Below are 21,646 nucleotides of genomic sequence, written 5' to 3'. Positions count from 1 at the left end.
TAGTGAACGCGTTTCCTTCTCCCAACAGCGAAGAAGCCAAGAGTACAACCTGGCTGCATCCAGTGAGCGGCGAGGCGGTGATAACCGGGCACAGGAAAACTCCAGGTGAGGTGTCACGTAACGGCGGTCAAGTTTCTCTGTCGGCTTCCATGTCTCTCGTGTGTTGTTGTTGTTGTTGCTGCTGCTGCTGCCCACAGACAAAAACGACACTACCCACGCTGTGTGTGTGTTTGTGTGTGTGAGAGCGAGGCTGTGACACCCATGCGGTGTGTGTGAGTGGGCTCTTGGCGCTCTCGTGGCCACCTCTGCCGGACTCCTGAGCCTCTTCAGTCGGCCACTTAACTTGCGGACTGAGACGTTGGTTGACGCCGTGTTTGTAAAGACGACATAACAGCGTGTGAATTATTCCGCGTCAGTCAAGTATTTATTTTAATTCCGGAGTGAAAAATAACTGCTAAACTTAGTCGTGTAGTTGACAGGACCGGTGTTATCCCGAAAGTGACGTGTGACGAGCAGCAGCAGTAGCAGACACTGAGAAGCTAGTAAAGGTTAGTTTTGTCTTCCTCCAGAGACATGTTTTCAGAAAGGACGCACACAACAGTGCTCTTTATCAATGCTTTGACTTCACAGTTGAAAAAAATAAAAAATAAACATCACAACATGAACATGTGCACTGTTATCAAAGACAATAAATAGTGATTGTTCCTTTTGTTTTATTTGTTCAAAAGTCACCATAAGTGATCCATGGAGAGCAGTTTTGTGTTTCTGTATGTGCACACAAGCTTGAGGTTCAGACTTAAATGAGCTTCTGCTTCAGTCTAGTTCCACTCATTCATAATTATCTAATATTCCATTCAAGGAGTGGGCATTTCTTAGTAGGAATTAATTTTGAGCTCAGACTCGTACTCATGCAGGGACTGGTGGACTTCCTCATATAATCTCAAGCACGTTTCCATGGTTACGGTTTTCTGCATTGTCCCTTTTGACCAAAAACAAGAGCATGACACCATGTGGACAGAAAAGTGTTGTGGTACTGGGAATGAGTGCAGTCGGCATATATGGTTCACGTGGAAAATGCACTGCGGGCTAATGCAGATGTGGGCAGATCATGAAAAATATGTTGTTATAAATTTGGGATGGCTAAATTGGGCAAATATAAGGTTAAATGATTTCAAGAAAAATCTTAGAAAAGAAAAGGTTTTGTGTGGTAAATGGAAGCTCTAATGTCCAGAAAGCTTTATATAAACAGCCTTATATATCAAAATTAATGTTAATTTTAGCTTCTTTCAGTTTCACTTTATCTTGTGCCGTAGCAGCTTCCACATAAATGTTCTGCAGATTATTCTCACAGCTGTGCGTAATCTCTGCATTTTAGCAAGACTGATACTATTAGAGTTTTCATCCATCTTCTACCGCTTTATCCTCAACATGAGGGTTGCGTGGGGCGCTGTGCTAATCTCAGGTGACATAAGGCAATAGGCAGGGTACACCCTGGACAGTTTGCCAGTCCATCACAGGGCCACATAGAGTGGATCCATCCACTCTCACACTCACATGGTCAATTTAGAGTGTCCTATTTGCTTAATCCCCATATTGCATGTTTTTGGACTGTGGGAGGAAACCAGAGAAAACCTGCAACTATGGGGAGAACATGCAAACTCCATGCAGAAAGACCCTTGTTTCAGCTGGGTCACAAACCTGGGTCTGCTTGCTGCAAAGGCAAGAGTGCTAACCAATTATTTCACTGAATTGTCTTCAGTTGCAATACAACAAAAGTCTAAATATGTCTCAGATTAACAAATTGTGTAAACACTTTCCCTTTTTTTACATTCGTCATAATAGCTTAAGAAGTGTCTCACGAGCAAAGGTCAAGCTTAAGTTATTGTTCATTGATTGCATTAACTTTCAATTTTGACTGATAACTTTACTTGCTCATCATTTTTTACTCTTTTTTAACAGTTTTTGTGGGGAGGTTCTAACTGTTGTCATGTAATAGTACATTAATCAGTTGAACGTGGACTGCTAGTCGGACAAAACATTCAATTTGAAGACGTCCCCTTGAGCTGTAGGAAAGTGTGATGAGTGAATTTTACGGTTTCCCGACATTTAATCGTCCAAACGATTTGCCCACTAATTAGAAACAGCAGTCAACAATTAGTCAGTAATTGAAATAATAATTTGTTGCAGCTCTGGAAGTGGAATCTACAAATTGCTTAATTTGTCTGACGAGCAGTTCGAGTTCATTTGAAACCCACATCTGTTTGTTCCGTTTAGTTTGTGTTGACAAGTTTCTCCACCTCTCGTTCTGCCACAGACTTGCCCACTGGATGGGAAGAAGGATATACCTTTGAAGGAGCGCGGTGCTTTATCAAGTGAGTGAAACACTCTCGGTGACAACACACTCCTCATAAACACGGGACCTGGAACATTATCTCAACATGCCATATAAATTCCACTGCACTTTGACTTTACATATCACCACAGTGTGTCGGGTATACACAGGGAATTATTTATTTTCATTTCATTTGCCTGAAATGCAAGAAGAGCTAATTGAAATGCCTGCTGGGAACGCGGTGTGTATCAGAGTTAAACATTGCACGGCTGTAAATTTAGAACCTTTACTCCCCATTTCTGTGCTTTCTGTAGAGGCCTGTTCCAAAAGTTAATCATTACACGGGAACACTGTGCAAATACGAGACAGACATGGACAAAGTGTGGCTGCTGTTTTCTTCTGAGCTGGTCTTATTCACTCAGACTTACCCCTGCTCTAAGCTGAGCCCAGCCCCGTTTTTTTCTGACAGTTGTCTTCGATGTTTGGATTTACATGGTTTGTTCACTGTTTAAAATCACACGTGTGCTGGAAAGATATTTCTCAGGTACATGCCAGCATAAGGTACGACAGGAAATTGAAAAGACTTTCATTGTTTTTGCTCAAACAGCACACACACACCCAGTATGCTCATGTGCAGCAGCTGTGTAGGCAGGAGAACATGTGATATATATCCCCCCCCCCATGTCCGCTAAAAGACTTTAGTTTGTTCCATTTGTGCTCTTCTCTGTTTGAAGACCAGGATCAGAACAAACCACATTAGTCATTGGCTCGTTTGCGTTGACTTTGAACTACAGTGTATTTCACATTTTCGCCTCTCTCCTCCTCCTTGGCAGCCTGCGTACATGAGCAGCGACTCAACGAAGATCACACGTGCTGTCATTCTGTTCGCACTGATTCATAATCTGCCCCAGAATGTTTTAAATCCATGAAAGCATATGAGATTAATGAAATAGGTCTCTCACGCAGCATTTAGCAGATGAACACCTTGGTGAAAATACTAATGTATGCCACTTATTGCAAGTTATTGCAATAAACAGTTTTGCAAATGTAGGATATGATTACGTTTTAAACTCACTGAATCCTCGCTCTACCTTTTGCCTTTCTTCATCAACTTGAGGAGCTTCATGTGGCAGGTTGCCAGACACTCTGAGTGAGAGGCAATTATTTTATGTTCCAGTATCGCGGCCCTTTTAGTGTATGGAAAAAATGTGGATGGCATTCATTAGCTGATCTCTGCGATGCTGGCTCAGTTCACTAACAGCAAACTTGTTGTGTATTCTGCTAAATGTGCCGGCATTTCAACACATTTAAGACAGAATTTGTGTCTTCAGATGCTGCGGCTTAATTAACAACTTTGCTTTTGAGTCCTGGTGACTCTGAGAGATCACTGTACCGAGGTAAACCTGGTGTGCACATTAGGAGAGTGTAGACTGTATGGTTATTATTGTTATTATTGATCATTCAACGTTCTTCTTAACATGAACCAGAAACATATCATATATTAATCCTTTCATTTGAACCTAATTCAATGTTCTGTGATCAGTCATTTTAATAACAAAGGGAAAACCATGTACTACACAACTTTTATTCACAAGTTTGTCTTTAAAACAAGCAGTTTAGCTGAATGATAATAATCTGCAGAATCTACACAACAGTGTGTGTTCATATGGTTAAAATTAAAACTTTATTTTATCAGTAAAAAATGTTACAAATCATCGTGTTTGTAGAACAATACACACATACATGCTTATCTGGTTCCCTTTTACTAAGAAGCTGATACAGATTCTGTGGAAAATATGACTATAATAATGCTTAAATATGACCAACATTGCTGAAGGCTGCCTTCTGTGGACTGTGTTAGTAACACACACGTTCCCAGCCTTTTTACAGGGACTACCAGGAGGTTTCACTTTATTATTTTACTCAGCAGGAGCGTTTAGAATTCCAGTTACAACTTGTGGTTGTCATCACAACTGTGTGTGTGTGTGTGTCGTAAAGCTGGCCGCCGGCACTGATAAACAAGGCACAAGATCAATTTGTCAGCTTTGCACCGATGTCTCGTATAGAAGCCCCTCCGCTTTGATTCATTGACCTCTATAAATCCATGTTTATTTATTTTTTTAAATTTCATTCTGACTCATTGTATTTACATAGAGGTTTGTTGACAGGTTTATGCGATAACTTTCTTGGACAGGATGTAAGCAATAAATGTCGAGGGTTTATGTGAGGCAGGCAGAATAAAACCTTCTCAAAACTGCCCCAAAACCATTAGCCTGATGACAAATGGATTCAGTGTCTTGTGTTGCACAGTAAGTTTAGGTTCGTATTTCTGCATTTTGAATGAGTATTAACAAAACAAACTTTGTGTTTGAGCCTTATTTTAAATCGGAAAGGCTCTGGCCCATTCACATGCTGACTGTGTGTCTCAGCCGCTACCATCGGGGTTCACGGGTTGTACTGACGTACTGTAGTCTGTTCCATGATGGTATGTGTTAAGGAGAGTGCAGGTTGTTGGTGTCGTCGTGAGGCAGTGACCATGTGATGAATTCTGCGGCAGTGTGAGCTTTGAGTGAGTGAGTGGTCAGTGTGTGGATGTTAATTGAATCAGTCGTGGCTAAATGCCAATGTGGGTTTTTTTTTATTTTGGTGAACTATATGTGACAACAGCACAAGGAAGTGCAAATCTGCAGTCAGGTTGTTCATTTACTCCACATGCAGAAATGTAGGAGTTAAGACTAAGACGATTGCAAGCAGTAACTAAATCTTAACTACTTTCTGTCAAGATGCTGCATTTCAAATGTTAATACAAAATTTTTGTATTTGTGCTGTGATGCTGCACCTAAAATACTGCACTAAAGCACAAATACTAAAGCACTGCAGCCCCAGAATCAAGTCAATGCCCATTGATATTTTCTTGACTAAATTCTACAACCACCCGCCCAGGGTACATTATCTTTTTAGGTTGTTTTAATTTGGAATCTAAATAGCATTTTGAAAGAAAGACTATGTCATCTGGCAGGTTTGTGCTTTCCAATTTTCTCCCTCTAACACATAATCATTTTACATTTTGACTCGGGTCTTGTCCTGAACAAGATGAGACAAACTTTTCGTTTCTCACTCTCTGTAAATGACATTTTGTAACCCGTGAACTGAAGACCTTTCAGAAATGAGTGCCAGAATGAAAAGTATGAAGGAGGTGCAAAAGACTGATTATATTGAAGCAATTATAGCCCTAATTATGAGTCGGATTCAGAAAGTGTTTGTTGATGATTTCTTTTCAGTTCCTTCTTTCTGTTCACTGATTTTGTCTTATTCATTCTGTGTGGGAAATGAACGGTTGCTGCCAGGACTAATGGGACGCATGACACAATGAGATGGGCTGGTGTCCTGTTTTGAAGGCATTGCATGAGCAATAAAAACGATTAAGGACTAATTTCTGACCCTTTATACGTTGCAGTGCTATTAGGCTAAAATTTTAGCTGGATTGTTCTCCGGTTATTAATGTTTAATTTGATGAGATTTTGTCTGTATCCTTTGAGAGAAACCTTCCCGCTTTGCAAGTGCTCATCAGAACAAAGTGCAGCATAACATATAAATAGTGTACTCTTTGCTCTGTAAACACCGCTTTCATTAGGCTCCTCACTTCTACTTCTGCATAATTCATCACTCTGAACACGGGAAAGCATGTCAAATGGAATTTGACCAATTATGAGAAAATCTCTGTAGTGTTTCGCTATGTAGTTCATTTCTTTGTCATAAAGCCCCACACAGAAGCTTACAGAGTGTACATTAGAAGCATCAGGTTTCTCGCTCTCCTGTGGATCAATATTCAATTATGGTAATTGTCACTCAAAGCTAAATAATTTAATCCTCTCTTTTAAGAGCTCTATGGTTAAATTTTTTTTTTTTTGCCACAATAACTAATGTGATGAAAACCGTTCAAAGACTTTCCTGTGACTAATAATTGGCCCAATGGTTCTTGTTTAAAAGATACAAAAGGTTTAACACAGACAAAGATGTATTGTTGCTGCTTAAGACTGTGATCATGTTAATGACATTGGCACGACACCCCTGGTATAGACAGTAGCCCTTGCACATTTGATCCATTGTTAAAATGCACATAAAGTCACGCGTGTCATGCTCCGCCTTCTTCTCCGCCTACATCTCCTCTTTTCTCTCCTGCGTTCGTCTCTCCCAGTCACCTGCTCCCAATCCCTTCATCAAGCACCTACTTACGTATTTCTTGGTTCTCCAATCACTTGTCTGTCAATTAAAAGTGGAGGATTTCTCTATTTACTCGAGAACAAAGTGCATAAAGTCTATGTATTGAATGTGGTTTGGGCGTCTCTTAACGTAGATTTCTCCATCATTATCCCGCTGTAAACTCCCTCTTCGTTGGCCAAGTAACTTCTACCCAAGTTTCCCTCGAGATTCAAGAAGTTCTTTGTGATGTACACATTAAAAACACAGGGTCAACGGTGCAAGGAAATTCTTACTTTGCTGTTCTCCCAAGTACCAACAAAAAAAACAATTTAACAAAGAATCAAAGAATCGGAGAGGCATGCATTAACAAATAAATCAAAGAAGAGTAGATATATTGCACACTTGGTGGTGTTGAAAAAACTTGAGAGAGTGTAAAGTGCTCTGTGCTTGTGCAACAGATTAGCATTTAAATGCAGTAAAAGTGGTGGGATGTGGGGGTTGGGGAGGTGGTGTGGAGTTCAGGAGTCTGATGACCTGTGCGTATAGAAGCTGCTTGTCAGCTTCCTGGTTCTGGATTTCACACGTCTGTAGCGTCTTCCTGAAGGCAGGAGTGTGTATTGTCTTTGAGTATGTTGTGGGCCCTCCTGGTGACCCTGGTGGAATAAATTGCTAGTCCACAGATGTGTTGAGCAGTTCTTCTCACTCTCTGGAGAGGCTTCCTGTCCTTTGAGCAGAGACATAAACATAAAGTGGCGATGTCCGGCGAGTGAAACTGGCAGGGACCGTATACGTAAGAGCGCCTTCATTTGTTAATTAAAACATCGATATTTGCCCTGGCGTATCGATTCTCGCATGGCACGAGGAAGGACAACAATTTATCATATCCAAATCCATATTTTGACCCACCCCTGCCATCTTCTCTGATTATATAACCCTGGAAATCCAGTCAGAAGTGGGAGTGTTAGAGAGAGGGCTAGTTGTTTAGGACTTTGAATTGAATGAAAGGCAAGATAGGATTTTTTTTATTTTGAGTAGTTTAATAAACAATCACTGTTATGGCTTCTTTATTTGGACTAATAAAGGTAAAATATCAACTTGGTGGTATAAGTTCTTGCTCTGGTGCATCACATCAAGTGCTCCCTAGCCAAAAGAAAGCCGTCACAGCTGTGTGTTTCAGTGATTCTCGGATTTCAGCAGGCTAGAGTGTTATTACTACACTGCTAACCATCAGCGTAATCCTCCATTACAACTCAGGTTTCTGTTTAGGAAGTGATTTGTGCTCTTTCATGGAAATAGAAAATGCTTTCCTGTCTGATTAGCTGGCGGGTGTAAAATTGTATGTGGGGACTCCTCGAGGATATTTCCAGTCAACAGTTAAATGCTAAGCCACCGCACTAAATCAGTGGACATGGTATATTAAACACTAAAACTCTGCCAGGTCCATCAGTGACTCCATCTATACAATGTGTTGTTTTATGATATGCAGCCAAGTACACATTAAAAAGTATTTACAGTTCTTTGCTAGATACTAAATGTGTCTGACCTGAGGCCAAATACCACAAAACCAACATAGTTTTTCATTCATGGTATAAAATAATAGTTTTATTGCTGAAATAATTATATAGTATATATATAATATATATATTTGACTTTTTTTCCCTCACATTTGCTTTATATCAGTACCAACTGACTATTTTCACAAATAATCATCACAAGGGAACAAGTAGGGCAAGGTTCTTAAATGTTTTGGTTTACTTGAACCACAGTACATCCCAGCGCGCACTGGCTGACAGGCTGCACTTCTTGCTGTCTGACTACGTTTACACCGATGGGCAAATGAACTATTCAACATCCTGGAGGTAACTTAAGCACACGATTATATTGAATGTTAATGTTCAACTGGGCCAAAACTGACCAAGGCACTCACTCATGTGCATGCTCCACAGTTCCCGCCACCAGACTTTGACCCAGAAGAAGTTGGTACACGTAAGAAGCAGACAATAGTGAGGAAAAACATGGTGTAATCCACAACTGTGCACTCTGGACTGATGAGGATACAAGTTTATGCTTTAAATATTGAATATTTTGAGGTGGATGGATGGTAGAAGGACATGGCATGATGCTTGACATGGTATCAACTTGGAGCTAAGGTTATTTTGGCCTGTGACATAATAGGTCAACCAGAAAACGCCTAATACTAACGAGCTGAAAGTGGCATGGGCCACACAGTGGCACTGTTGCTTTACAGCAAAAAGACCCAGGTTACATGGAGTTTGCACGTTCTCTATGTGTGCACGTGGGTTTCCTCCCACAGTCCATAAACATGCAGAGGTTAATTAGACACTCTAGGTTGACTCTAGGTGTGAATGTCTCTATATGTTGGCCCTGTGATGGATTGGCGACATGTCCATTGTGTACCCCACCTTTCATCCTGTGTCAGCTGGGATTGTCTCCAGTAAGTAAGACATTCCCATATAGATGGCCGAGGATTATCCGCTGGGCACAATCATGCCTGTATTCAAATTGTACTTACTCACCCCCTCAGCAGGGGTTGGCCTAGATGACTGTGACTCCTGACTCACTTGCTCTGTCAGTGTTTGGTATTCATGCAGCTTACTTACTGTACGTGTGGGATGTGATTTAAAAGGGAAACCAGTGGATCTGGTTCTGCCGTACATCATCCTCATCTCTGGCTCCATAACGTCCTATTGTGACACTTGGTGCTGACGGGGAGATAGACAGACAAAGCAGGCTTTGAGCTGCTCTCAGATGTTTCAATCACTGTGGGGTCCCTGCCATTTGGCTAGCACTGGGAGAAAAAGCATGTCCATGTGTTTTGGTGTTGGGATGTGCTCTTTGTGTGTGTGTGTGTGTGTGTGTGTGAGAGAGAAGACATGTGTAAAAGATCCTCTAATGGTGTTTTCTGCCTCAGGCGCTGATTAAGACAGTTTCTCTATAAAAATCCACATCATACCAAGTTAGTCTATTCCAATATAGTAGATGTTTCCCATTGTATCTTCTGGGAAGGATTAGTTTCTTAGGGTTGGAAGGCATAGCTGTTTTTCATATAGGATCATGAAGCACTTTGTCTGCACTGGTCCCATTTACCATGAGTTACAACTTGATAGTTGATAAGTGGAATATGACAGACTTTCTTTTCTGATGCAGCAACAAGTTTTCAACTTGCGTTGTACTAAATCCTTGTCTTCATCAGAAATGCTCATGCTCTTTAAAGAGCCAGTGAGTAAAATTTTGGTGAAATTATTTTCATTAAGCAGAAAAAGACTTTTCTGCATGGAGTTTGCATGTTCTCTCCTTGTGTGTGTGGGTTTTCTCCAGGTCCTCCGGTTTCCTCCCACAGTCCAAAGACATGCAGATTTGGGGATTAAGCGAATTTGACACTCTAAATTGACCGTAGGTGTGAGAGTGAGAGTGAATGGTTGTTTGTCTCTATACGTGGCCCTGTGATGGACTGGTGACCTGTCCAGGGCGCCCCCCACAACCCTCATGTGGAGGATAAAGCAGTAGAAGTTGATTGAGTGAGTGAGTGAGTGAGTAATAGAAGATTAGATAATTATATATTTTATATAAGTGTACAATCACCTAATTGTAAGAATAGTTTTTTCTTATTACCCTAAAATGAGCCTTTTAAATTTATATCAGGTCAGCTCTACAGACCAAACTAACTGAAGTTTCTCCAACACACTTGGAAGGAATAGTGAGGTTAGGGATATTCACCTGCAACCCTTCACCAATATATGTTGCTACATAAACACTGTACAAAACTCTATGCAATGATTTATGTCCAGTTTTAAAGAATCTGTAGATATGTTGAATGAATGTAGGCCTACGTCCTGGGTTTAGAAAGAGACATTCATTCTTTGGTCCTAAAGCTTCTTATTTGTGTGGATGTCTTTGATTTAAAGCTGGGAGAGCTGTTGAATTTGAGTAATCCCTGCAGTAATCTGCAATGAGCTGCCCTTTGCTGAGGCTGCCAGGTTGAATCTGGGGGCAGCTGCCTTCTTGGGGGTCATGCTGCTAATTTGACTATGATTACACACATTCGCCTACATATACTGTATACAGTTTGCCAAATCACAATCGTTTTTTTGTTATTATTTTTTTTTTAAATAATGAATCACATTTCACTGTCTGAATTCTCTTCTGAAAAGTCAACTCACCTTTATGTTTTATCCCAGTAGTGTATGAAAGCTAAGAGGTTATGCAAAGTTGTGGAGGCACAAACAAGAATGATTTTGCAGCATTTGATTTCAAGCCAGGTGTGCAGCTTCAGTATCCTGGTAGTTCTCTGCTCCAGGAGGAACCCAATATTGCTGGGAAGCTTAAACTTCCATTACAACCACAACAGAGCTTGAAAGCGAGATTAAAGTGGTCACAGTGAGATACTGTATAAACAGTACAAAGACCTGACCAGGACACATGCAGGTGAAAAGCAACATTTACTTGCTGATGAAATCTCCAAGTTTCCTACCATGATATCAGTTTATGATCTGGGTGCTGGCCGTCTTTTACCCTCTTGAAGTTTCACAGCTGCCTGATCATACCTGAAAAATACAAGTACCTTCTATCCCTATCTTTTTCTTTCTCCCTCTATTTTGCTTGTCTGTCTCCCTCCGTCCAGTGGACAGTGCACGACCCAGTTGTTTTCCAGATGGTCAGTGATGATTGGGGGGCTTTTGGAAGCCACCACTCTGCTCAAATGCTCTGCAGCTGTAAGCTCTTGGAGTGCCATGTTAAAATGTCCACAGAGAGCTATCCTGAAATAAATTGTTACAAATTGACTGACTGCCTGGATTTGGATAATCCAGGCAGTCAGTAGCTTCCCGTTTTCTGTCTCCTTTAGACAGAAAGAAACCAAACCTCTGTCCTCACAGTCATTCTAGCTTCATTTTAAGGGTCCACTTCCACACTGCTGCATATTTTCTCACTTTTCCAGAGGATTGAATAAACTGTGTACTGCTATAATGATTTCCTGTTTGCTGCCAAGTTTTCAATTTAGCAGCAGCAGTGGAGGGATTAATATCGTACCCTCTTGATCCCGCGGCATCAGCTTATTCCCTCCTTTCTCTCTCCTGGCAACGGTGTGAATTGCCTGCAGACCATGCATGTTCCATGAGGTCGGTACTCCGATAACAGGACATTGTTTCTTTTTGTTACTTCCTTAAGTTTTAAGTAATTAAATTTAGAGATACGTACATAATTTCTGTACGTATCTCTAGAGTTAAGTGACACCAATACAGACTGTATATAAAGTGGAAGTAGTCTTCTGGCTCATGCTAATTAGGAAGTAATATACTGAATAGCCACCAGGGTTGCAAAAAAACTTTGTTCGAATGGAAGTCGTAGCTTATTTCTTACATGTTTCTGGCAGTATTAGCTCCATTTCAATAGAACATGATGTCAGTATTGTAAATTATGTTTAGAGGGAAATAGATGATAACATACAGCACATAAAGTATGAGTGCGTGGTTGAAGGTGACGTTTCAAAACCTAAACATTGTCTCACTAACACCGTGAGTAGACACAGTTGGCTTGTTCACAACTTAATAATTGATAACTGCGCACAGAACAATACAAACTTGATTCCAGGGCTTTTTCTCACTGGTGTGACCTGTGTCCCGTGCACTGCCCAGCTCACTCTGTCCAGCCCGCTTCTCCTCCTTGTGTACAGCAGTCAGTATCTTCACACTGCACTCCCTCATGCAGCTGATTGCCAGCTTTTTCTTTTCTCCATCTGCAATGTTGACACTCCTAAAAGCCATTTATGTAAAAGGTCCCCCCTGCAATATCATCACTGTATGAAGCACTTCCTCATTTATTACAACCATCAACCCAAAGTAAAAACTGCCTTTTACAGCCACTTATCGTGTCTCCTGTCTGTCTGTCTGTGTGCGTTCATTGTAGTTTGTGTGAGGCCCATCATGACTTGAGTGCTCTGCAATTTCTGCTGCTTGATGGGAGAGTTGACAAGTGTAGATAGTACCCAGGTCATCACAACTGCTTCAGAACTAGCAGGTTCCACTGAAAGTAGTAAAAACATTAAAATGATTGGTAATGCCGCTAAATCCTGACATAAAATCAGTGTAGTATGCATAGCATGTGATTTGCTGGAGACTTATGGACAGGGAGGGCTTCATAGACAGCTGCAGTGATTGGATAATAGACTGCATTTATTGCTCAACTGTAGAGTAGAGACTCCTCTGCTGTCAGGTTCCTCTCCCACACTCTGTGTCCTCGAATCTGGCTGCCCAAACAAATATTTGAACTCCGGTCCAAGGCTCTCATTGAATAATGTATACCTGCTGTGATTGATATTGTACATTTGTGTTTCTCACCAAGCTTAATGTCATCACTGGAGTTACCAGAAGAGGAATGTGCCATAGTGTGGTTACGGTCACAGAAGACAGGAAACAAATAGTTGTGCCCCATTACAAATGAACTGGATTAGTTTGTCCCGCAAACACGAAACCCTGGAAAAAACAAACGGCTAAATGTGAATGCATTGGTCTGAACTGGTGCCTTGGAGACAAAAGCCAAAAGCTAAGAAAAATAACATTGCTGGATACAGCTGTACATAACCTTTGGATGTTAATACAATATATTAATATAACTAATTAAACAAATCCCACCAAAACACTTACCATGTATTGTTAAAACTGTAATGTGTAACCTTTAAATATAAGAAAATGTCTGTTACATTCAAACCACTGTCAGATTAGTTAACCCAATGCCCCTGAAGCCTATCAGCTCCACACTACTCCGTCTTTGTAAAGTGGTGTTTAGATTTGATGTCGTCTAGTAACATTCCTGCACACCAGGAACATTCTGCCAGTCTAACAAGACGGCTACAAACATGTTCAAGTATGACTGAAATACTTTTCCCTTAAGTGTATTCTACCGCTCTAAAAAGCCAGTCTTTTCGCATTATGCAAGGATAAATACTTCTTGCCCCCGTCCGCCTCTGCACTGCTGTTGTATACACATAAACACTACCTCATTAAGGTCTTATAATATTACTTGTCAGAGTCCATTGTCAGATGGATAGCGTACAAATATACAAACAAATAATAGCTTATACATTTAAGCCGTGTTTCCACTACATTGTCTCAGCTTACCTCGCCTCCCCTCAACACGGTTTGGTTGGTTTCCATTATGATATAGTACCTCCTCCACGTGGGTGGAGTCATCACAGCACGGCTGCATGGAACTGCCGTGACTTTATTTTACACGCGACACACAAACTAGTGACTAGTGACTTGTAAAGCAGTTAATTTCAGTGTACTGAATCATTAGAATCAGTTAATTAATTATACTGTACACCACATTTTAAACATTTCTATGGTAATTGTTGGAGATTAACCTACGTTTTTAGGATTGTGTCTTTTTAACTGATCTCCAGTTCGGTGTCGTTCGGTTTGATTCTTGCGTCAGACGTCTTGGTCATGCCTCTTCCAGTGCCGGCACTCTGACCAATCAGTGGCTGGCAGTCTGACGACGTTACGCATAGTATCGTATGGAACCTTGCCAGAGCAGGTACTAAAAAAAGTACCAGGTACCAGTTACTATTGCTAATGGAAACACAAAATAACCGTGCAGTGCCGAGGCGAGGCGTGCCGTGCTAGTGGAAAAGGGGCTATAATGTTACGTCGTTTTTGTTCAGGAAGACCAAACAGAGGCAGAATAACAACATCAACAACAACAATCGCTGAAAGTTACCCACTGCAGCTTTAAGGGCTAATAAACACATTTTAAGGGCTAATAAACACATTTACAACTTCATGAAAAATCTGCCAGTTTCAAATCTTTACTTTGTTTAGCGTCCCATTTTCCCCCACCTTTTAGCACTAATAATCACAAAATGGTGTGCTGCTTTGGCCTTGTCTTTGTACACATGGAGACACAACTCACCATGCATACAATAAGGGGACCTACTTATCAGCACATCACAAATGTATCAGGTTGCCTTTAAAGATGACGTGGAATGAGTTCCTCCTGTCCTTATTTTCAAGCTACATATCCGCTCTGTGCAACCTGCTTTCAGCTTCAGTTCCAAGGTGTGTGGGAGATGAAGCCAGAAATGGAGCGAGCTGACAGGGGCTTCATAACTGCAGTAATGGTTACACCTCATAGTGATGATCTATCAGGCTAATCAGCTGTCAGGCGGCTGCAGTATGTTCTGCAGCAGGAGGAATGAATGTCTCTGGAAGTCAAGAGTCTGGTTTAAATATCACCACTAGTTGCTTAGGGATAAATGTAGCCTTGGCACCTCTGTGCTACGATTCATAAAATGACATACAGACGTTTGTCCTCCCCCCCTGGATGAGAGGGTTAGCCCACAGTTTTTCACTGTAAGACCTCTGCTGGAGGTTCACATAAATACACCATCAACTTTGACTTTTATGTCATGATGGCTACGCTACTGCCTCTGGGCATCTTGTGTCAGGTACATTGGGATTTAGCAGAGACCATTTCAAAATGTCTTCCCCCTGTGGCAGCTTTATTACTGCCTGCCGCTAAGCTGACGATGGTTCCTGTTGAGTGTGTGGGCGGGTGGTGTGGTGTGTGTGGGCAATATATCTGGGAGAAATCACTTCACAGTGAAAGGTGGCGTGATGATTTGAATTTGACAATAGGCCTTGCACCAGCATCACATTAGAAGAGCACTAAAATTAAGTGGTATCAGAAACAAGTGCAGACACTGCTTTTAACAACAGGATTTGTTTTATGATGTAACATGTACTGTTATAGTAACTTGATTTATCATACTTTAAGGCTGCAACATTTTTTTTATTCACGTAAAGGGGCATTGGATAATAATAAACATCCAGCCATCCGTTTTCTACCACTTTATGCTCCATGTGAGGGTCGTGGGGGTGCTGTGCCAGTCTCAGCCAAGCTGACATGGAGAGATCGCCGGTGCATTACAGGGCCACATATGGAGACAAACAACCATTCACTCACACTCACACCTACCGTCAGTTTAGAGTGTCTTATTTACCTAATCCCCTTATTGCATGTTTTTGGACTGTGGGAGGGAACTGGAGAACCCAGAGAAAACCCACGCACACACACGGGGAAAACATGCAAACTCCATGCAGAAAGGCCATGTGGCCCATTAATAAACATTAAAATGTCAATATGCCAGGTTGATGTTACAAGGAATAAAAACTAAAATACAATCAGACAAGCAAAAACAGCGAGAACACAAAAATTCAACAGTGACATAAAGAGGAAAATTGATCGATTGCTAAGAGTCCTTTTTTTTTTACCAAAAATGTGAAAAAATGTCATTGTTGAAGTTTTCAAGTTTTCAAACTTACAGAAAATTGATTATTTAGTGATTTCTAGTTGGACTAACTATGATCAATTCATTATTTCTCTCTTATTTCTAATGTATTAGCTCCTAAACGGTTTAAAATTAGAATTGCATATGTACCAGGAATCGGATTTGGTGCAGGTTTCAGATCAGAAAAATTTAGGGTGAGTGAAAATTAAGAGTTGCACTTGGTTGGTTGCAGGTGTTTTGGGATGAAAACATTGTAAGATAGCTTATAGCATTATAAATGCTCATGCTATACAGCATATATGCTATATAGTATTTTTATCTGTTACATAGAAAAACCATGCTATACTATACTAAATCTTATTTTCCATAAACATATTTTTATCTGTATCAATTATTCAACGTAACCACTCAAAATAAATGAAAAATAAAAGGTCATTTGGTACAGTTTAGTATGAAACAATGTGTATGTGAATGAGTTCTGAAATGATTGGTTGTTTAAGGCTCTGGCCCTGGATTTGTCTAATCATAGTATTTCCTAGAATCTAAAATCCACTGGCTGTTGCTGTGCAGTAATTTAGACCAAGCCATAAGTGGACTGTAAGTTTTTCTGAGCTGTCAGATTTGCCTCCCTCCTACCTATTTGTTTTAATTGCTTTATGTATGAGGTCATTAGTCATGTCAGTGTGACAGAAAATATGTTTACACAAGAAGTTTGCGCTTTGCCAAAAAATAAAGTAGGCCACAGTCGAAGATAGCTTCCATGCAAAAATGATCGTTATCTACAGTGTTAATGATAAGGCTCTCAAGACATGTTTATTTTGTCCAGAAACCCAGTCAGAGCACTTGTGAGATTTGGGTGGGTATGAGAGTCCTCTTAGCTCAATCATCATTACAAAAGAAAACTCTGCTTGTAAAAACTTAAGGAGCTGTTTAAATAATAATGCTTTCATAAAATTGTGAGGTTTTGGGTGAATCAAGAATATACTGACCATGGTTCAGTTTGGTAATGTCGCAAGTCTAACCCTACCCTGTCCATGATGACTCTTGAGCTCATGTGTTTCTTTAATGGATCCAGTCATTCACGGTAGAAACAGCAGTTTGATTTGAATTGTGGATAAAACGGTCCATGACTGGGAACTAACTTATCAGAGACACAGATCATGCTATCTTACTGTCAAAGCATCTACTCCTGTCCACACAGTTTTAGATTTCCACTGGAGCATGATGCATGCAACTGGTCTGTAGGTAAATCCCAGCTAACAGCATCATAGTAGTAATGAGGTACGAATGGACTAATGTCGAGAGCTTGCCTCTGGCAAAGATGAGACAGGTATTTGTGAATAATAAACCAGCTTTTCATTCCTACTCTCCCACATCTCGTTGCAACACTGCATCAGGTTTTTAAACAGACAAAATAAACCTGCACTAAGTGACTCAACGCAGTGAGGTTTTGGGCATTGGTTGCTAATCCTGTGTTACTCTAATCATGAACCTCAACCATAAACATGACGTGACCGGATGTTACCTCCTTAAGACAACACAGTGTCCACTTGAAGCAGTGTTGTGTTGACCAATGCTGTACTTTTGTAATGTGGAGCAGTATTGAACAGACTGTAAATGAATAATGGATGCATCATCGGGAGGCCAACGCACCTAATACAAGTCTAACTCCTAAAAGTCATATTAATCCTGGGGTTGGACCTGTTGCTGTATTTTATTGTGGTTTTGATGTAATCTTTAACAGTCAACACCCTTTTTCAAAGGTGCAGTAATAATGGAGATATGAAATCCTATAGCACTGCTCTAGATCCCTGTGCCAATTCAAACATCATTTGATACTGCCAGTCTGAGTATCACAGTTCTTTGTTGACAGCATTTCGCACCATCATGGTGAATGTTAAATGCAAGCACTCTACTACTCCCGAGGTTTTCCTCTGGTCCTTTCATGTGACCCAACTAACCCTAATTCTGTTTTTTTTACTCAAATGTAATTCATACATGGTGGAGACAAACCTATCTTTACATTTTCACCCTTATATAACGGCTGTAATGCCCCATCGCGCTGTAAATCTGTTGTTGTACACCTGATTTAAGTTGTTGAGCAGTGGGGTGATGTGGAAAGGATATGCTCCCTCTAGATTCCCTGTTAGAGGTTGCCCCCAGGTGACGGTTGATGGAAAGTAGACCTGGGCACAGATTTGTGACTTGGTGGAAAGGCTACATGTTAAAAAAAACTGGCCTGGGGCCACATGGAGGATCCCATAGAAACCATGCTGCTTGTTGACTGCACCTGGAGTGCAGAGTAGATGGAGTAATGATGTGATTCTGTGGAGGTCCTGCTGAAAGCAAATTGTTTCAAATTGCCTGGGCTCTGTGTGTGATTGTCTCTGTGATTTAGGCCTACTTTGAGTGAGTGAGTGAATACTTGATTTCAAACTTGTAGAATACAAGAATATTAAACTATTTATACAAATGAAGGACAAAATAAATTAAACAAAGGGAAACCAAAAAAAGCAAAAACAAAACAAACAATATGTAGTATATATTCTTTATTTATGGTTACTTCATTTTCCTCCAGCAAATCCAATAATAGACTGACTTGCACGTCTATTTGTGCAGCACAGAGATGAAAGACACTTTGATCGGAATTATTTTGAGGGTTTTCCGCATTTGATTGAAGTTATTTTCATAAATGTAATGTACACTATTCTTTGAACAAGGTTTTGTTTCTGTGATTGGTTGAGCCTTCAACATTAGTCTAGTCTTTGAGTGGAATTACACCCACGCCTGTGTGATAGTTCAAACTGCATGAAAATGCAATTCTGTTTAAAAATAGATTGAAGTCTTTACATTTTCCACGGGTTTGACTTGGCTCGGAATCCCTAATGGGTTTTTGTCTGAAGTCTGTGGGTTTGATGCAGCAACATTACCTCAAGGAACATAATAGGGAAATTCAAGATAAAGCGGTATCTTTTCGTTTGTGTATGATAGGTTTAAAGTCACAGATTGATTGCATACCATTAATGTCCTGCTGTTCTATATTGTCTTTATCTTAATACACTGTGAAACCCGGAAATCATTTCCGCACCAGCTACAGTTATGGCTGAAGGATTCAGTGTTAGCAGTAGATATTTTCATGTGAGGGGAAAAATGCAAAGAAATTGACAAAGAAAAGCACCATTTGTGCTTAGGAAGTGTGTCAATCTGTGGACAAAGATGAGTGTTAAGCATCTAAATGTGCTGCTCAAAAAAAAAAACCCTCTCCTCGTTTGACTTCTTTGATGATTGTGCATAAATGTAATGAGATCATCCAGCCCGACTGTGATGTGGCTTTAATTGTTTATGGCTGCATGCAATCCTGTACTCATCCTCAAAAAGTGCTTTTCTTTTGCATCCATTTCCAGCTGTGGGAGGGATTGCTGACTGTGCTGCTGAAAGTGAGAAATAAGCATTGAGATGGAAACCAGATGTCAGCCTGAATGCTGTTAGTTTCTTTTTCTTTCTTTTTTTGTTGTGTAATGACTGCTTTTATTCTGCAGAGGGCATCAAAGTAGCGCAATATGGTGTTTGATTAAATTCCAACACAGCAATTCATAGATCTGCATCGTTGCATTTATCCAGCCATCCATTTTCTACCACATGAGGGTCACTGTGCCAATCTCAGCTGACATAGGGCAGTAGGCGGGGTACACCCTGGACAGTTCGCCAGTCCATCGCAGGGCCACATATAGGGACAGACAACCATTCACTCTCACACCTATGGTTAATTTAGAGTGTCATGTATTTGGACTGTGGGTAGAAGCCCGAGAACCCGGATAAAACCCACACAGATACAGTGAGAACATGGCAACTCTATGCAGAAAGGTCCTTGTTCCAACCGGGGGGTCAACTCGGGTCTTCTTGCTGCAAAGGCAAGAGCGCTAACCACTACACCAACCGTGTGGCCCCTGTTGTATTTATCATTTCAGATATTATAGTCACTTCTCACAAATTGTATTTTTTTAAGTCCTGAAAGATACTAATGCTTGAAAAGCTTGAATTATTTTTCAGATTAATGGTGTTTTTATGTTCAGGTTTAGTGATACACTCTCATACTGAAACCATTTGTTTTATATTCATATAGTCACAATGGATCTTATATTTATCTTCTTATTTATCTGATCTTATACGTATTTTTTCTGGTGTTCTGTGGAAACCACTTGCTACCAGTGGAGGGCAGTGTTGGATATATGGACCACAACTGCATCTCTGCATTACAATTAGTGTAAAAAAAATGCTCACTAAAAAACGATTTGTAATACAAAGTGAATGAAAAATAAATGCAGGTCTTTATTTTTTCCTGTGTGATGGAGGGAGGTGTATGTGTGGGTGTTTTTAGTGGTCACAACACTTAAGACTAGAAGCCCTAACAACACTTTTAACCCAACCTCCCACCCACTCCCACTTTGTGTGTGTTTTTTTTCTTCTTTTTCTGCATAATCAATCTCGGTAAATGTATTTTTTTTTTTTTTTTTACACAAGAAAAGACCTTACTTCTACGAAGAGGGTGACTGAGTGTTTTCACTCCCAGATGTTGACAATAAAGTATGCTTGTTGTCTAAGAGAGGAAACATTTTTGTGGCTGCTCTCTCAGTTTTTATGGAAATTGCTTTGCAGACTTTGTGCATGTGGCCTGTGCTCCTACTGAAACAGTCTCTGTTTAATCCTTTTTGCAGGTCTGTGCAGTTTCACCTTCTCTTAATGGGAAAAAGTGGACAACATCCTTACTTCCCGTTTCATATTGTTTTTGCGGTTCAGTCGGCCGCTGTATGTTGAACTGTTCACCCAGTTTCTCTCCTGTCACTCTGTGCGATCACTTCCATTCTTACATTATACACGCTTGTCCAAAATGTTTATGCGCTGCCTTTGTGACCTGCAATAACTCGACACTTGACACATCCAGCTGTTGGTCACAGGAGTAGAACCAGGAAGGAGCTGTCGCCCCCACACAATTTAAAACAGCTTTTCATGGACCGTGTTGATGTGGAAAAATATTATGCTTCCACAGTTACCATAAATAAGCTGGACCTTTCTGCTTTGGTTGTAGGCGTGCTGAGCTGCACCGGATTTAAAACCTCAACAAAAGTAACTTGTGGTCTCCAGGGGTTTGAGTAATGCAGCTGCACCCACAAAAACAGCTGAGGGTGACCCATGAGAAGACACTCCCTGTGTACTTAAAATGAAATCGAGGCCTCCACCTCTGATTATTCTTTTTTTTATTGTGGATGTTAAACAAAGGAAATTACTTTCAAATGCAGAGTCTTAAAAATGTACGTACTTTGTTCTTTAAAATCAGGAAGTGACTTATTTTGAACTGAATGATGACTGTGAGGGTAGTTGACAGGAGGAGAGAGAGGGACACACACACACTAGACAGAGTCATTATCTCAGCCGGCTGCTGTGCTCAGAGAGCTGCCCTCGGAAAGCTGCCCTGGTTTTGTCAGTTGTGCCTTCCTCTGCACATTCCCCCTTGTTTCAGAGTGGCATTGATTGCCCCCATTTCAAATGTGGATTAACAGGGTGTTACAGTATTACTGAGTGTCACATCAGGTTGTGGGACAGTTCAATAGGGACTCGGTTTGGGATGCACTGGGGCCCTGTGCTTACATTTTATTTATTGGCAATATTCACAAGCTTATCTGCATTTTGTTAAAACAGCCCATAGGTACAAACTGGTAACTCAAGTTCAGTTAGACAGTAATTCTTTCTCAAAAATGAACTATGCAATAATTTTTTCTCTTTGAGCATCTGTTAACTTGGATTAG

General features: G+C 40.6%; 1 protein-coding gene across 15 annotated transcripts in view; it reads left to right on the top strand.

Annotated features, from left to right (window-relative positions):
- Window positions 1-21,646, top strand: part of LOC131469562 (pleckstrin homology domain-containing family A member 5-like) — a 75,688-nt gene that overhangs the window by 228 nt on the left and 53,814 nt on the right. For all 15 annotated transcript variants that reach the window (XM_058644649.1, XM_058644648.1, XM_058644650.1 and 12 more), the window contains exons 2-3: window positions 29-105; window positions 2,315-2,372. In XM_058644649.1, the coding sequence (XP_058500632.1) occupies window positions 29-105; window positions 2,315-2,372 (135 nt within the window). The remainder of the gene's footprint in view (window positions 1-28; window positions 106-2,314; window positions 2,373-21,646) is intronic.

This window comes from Solea solea, chromosome 12 (assembly GCF_958295425.1).
Source record: "Solea solea chromosome 12, fSolSol10.1, whole genome shotgun sequence".
In the NCBI taxonomy this organism is placed as follows: Eukaryota; Metazoa; Chordata; class Actinopteri; order Pleuronectiformes; family Soleidae; genus Solea; species Solea solea.
The sequence above is the reverse complement of the archived record's forward strand: the minus strand, read 5'-3'. Positions and strand labels throughout refer to the sequence as shown.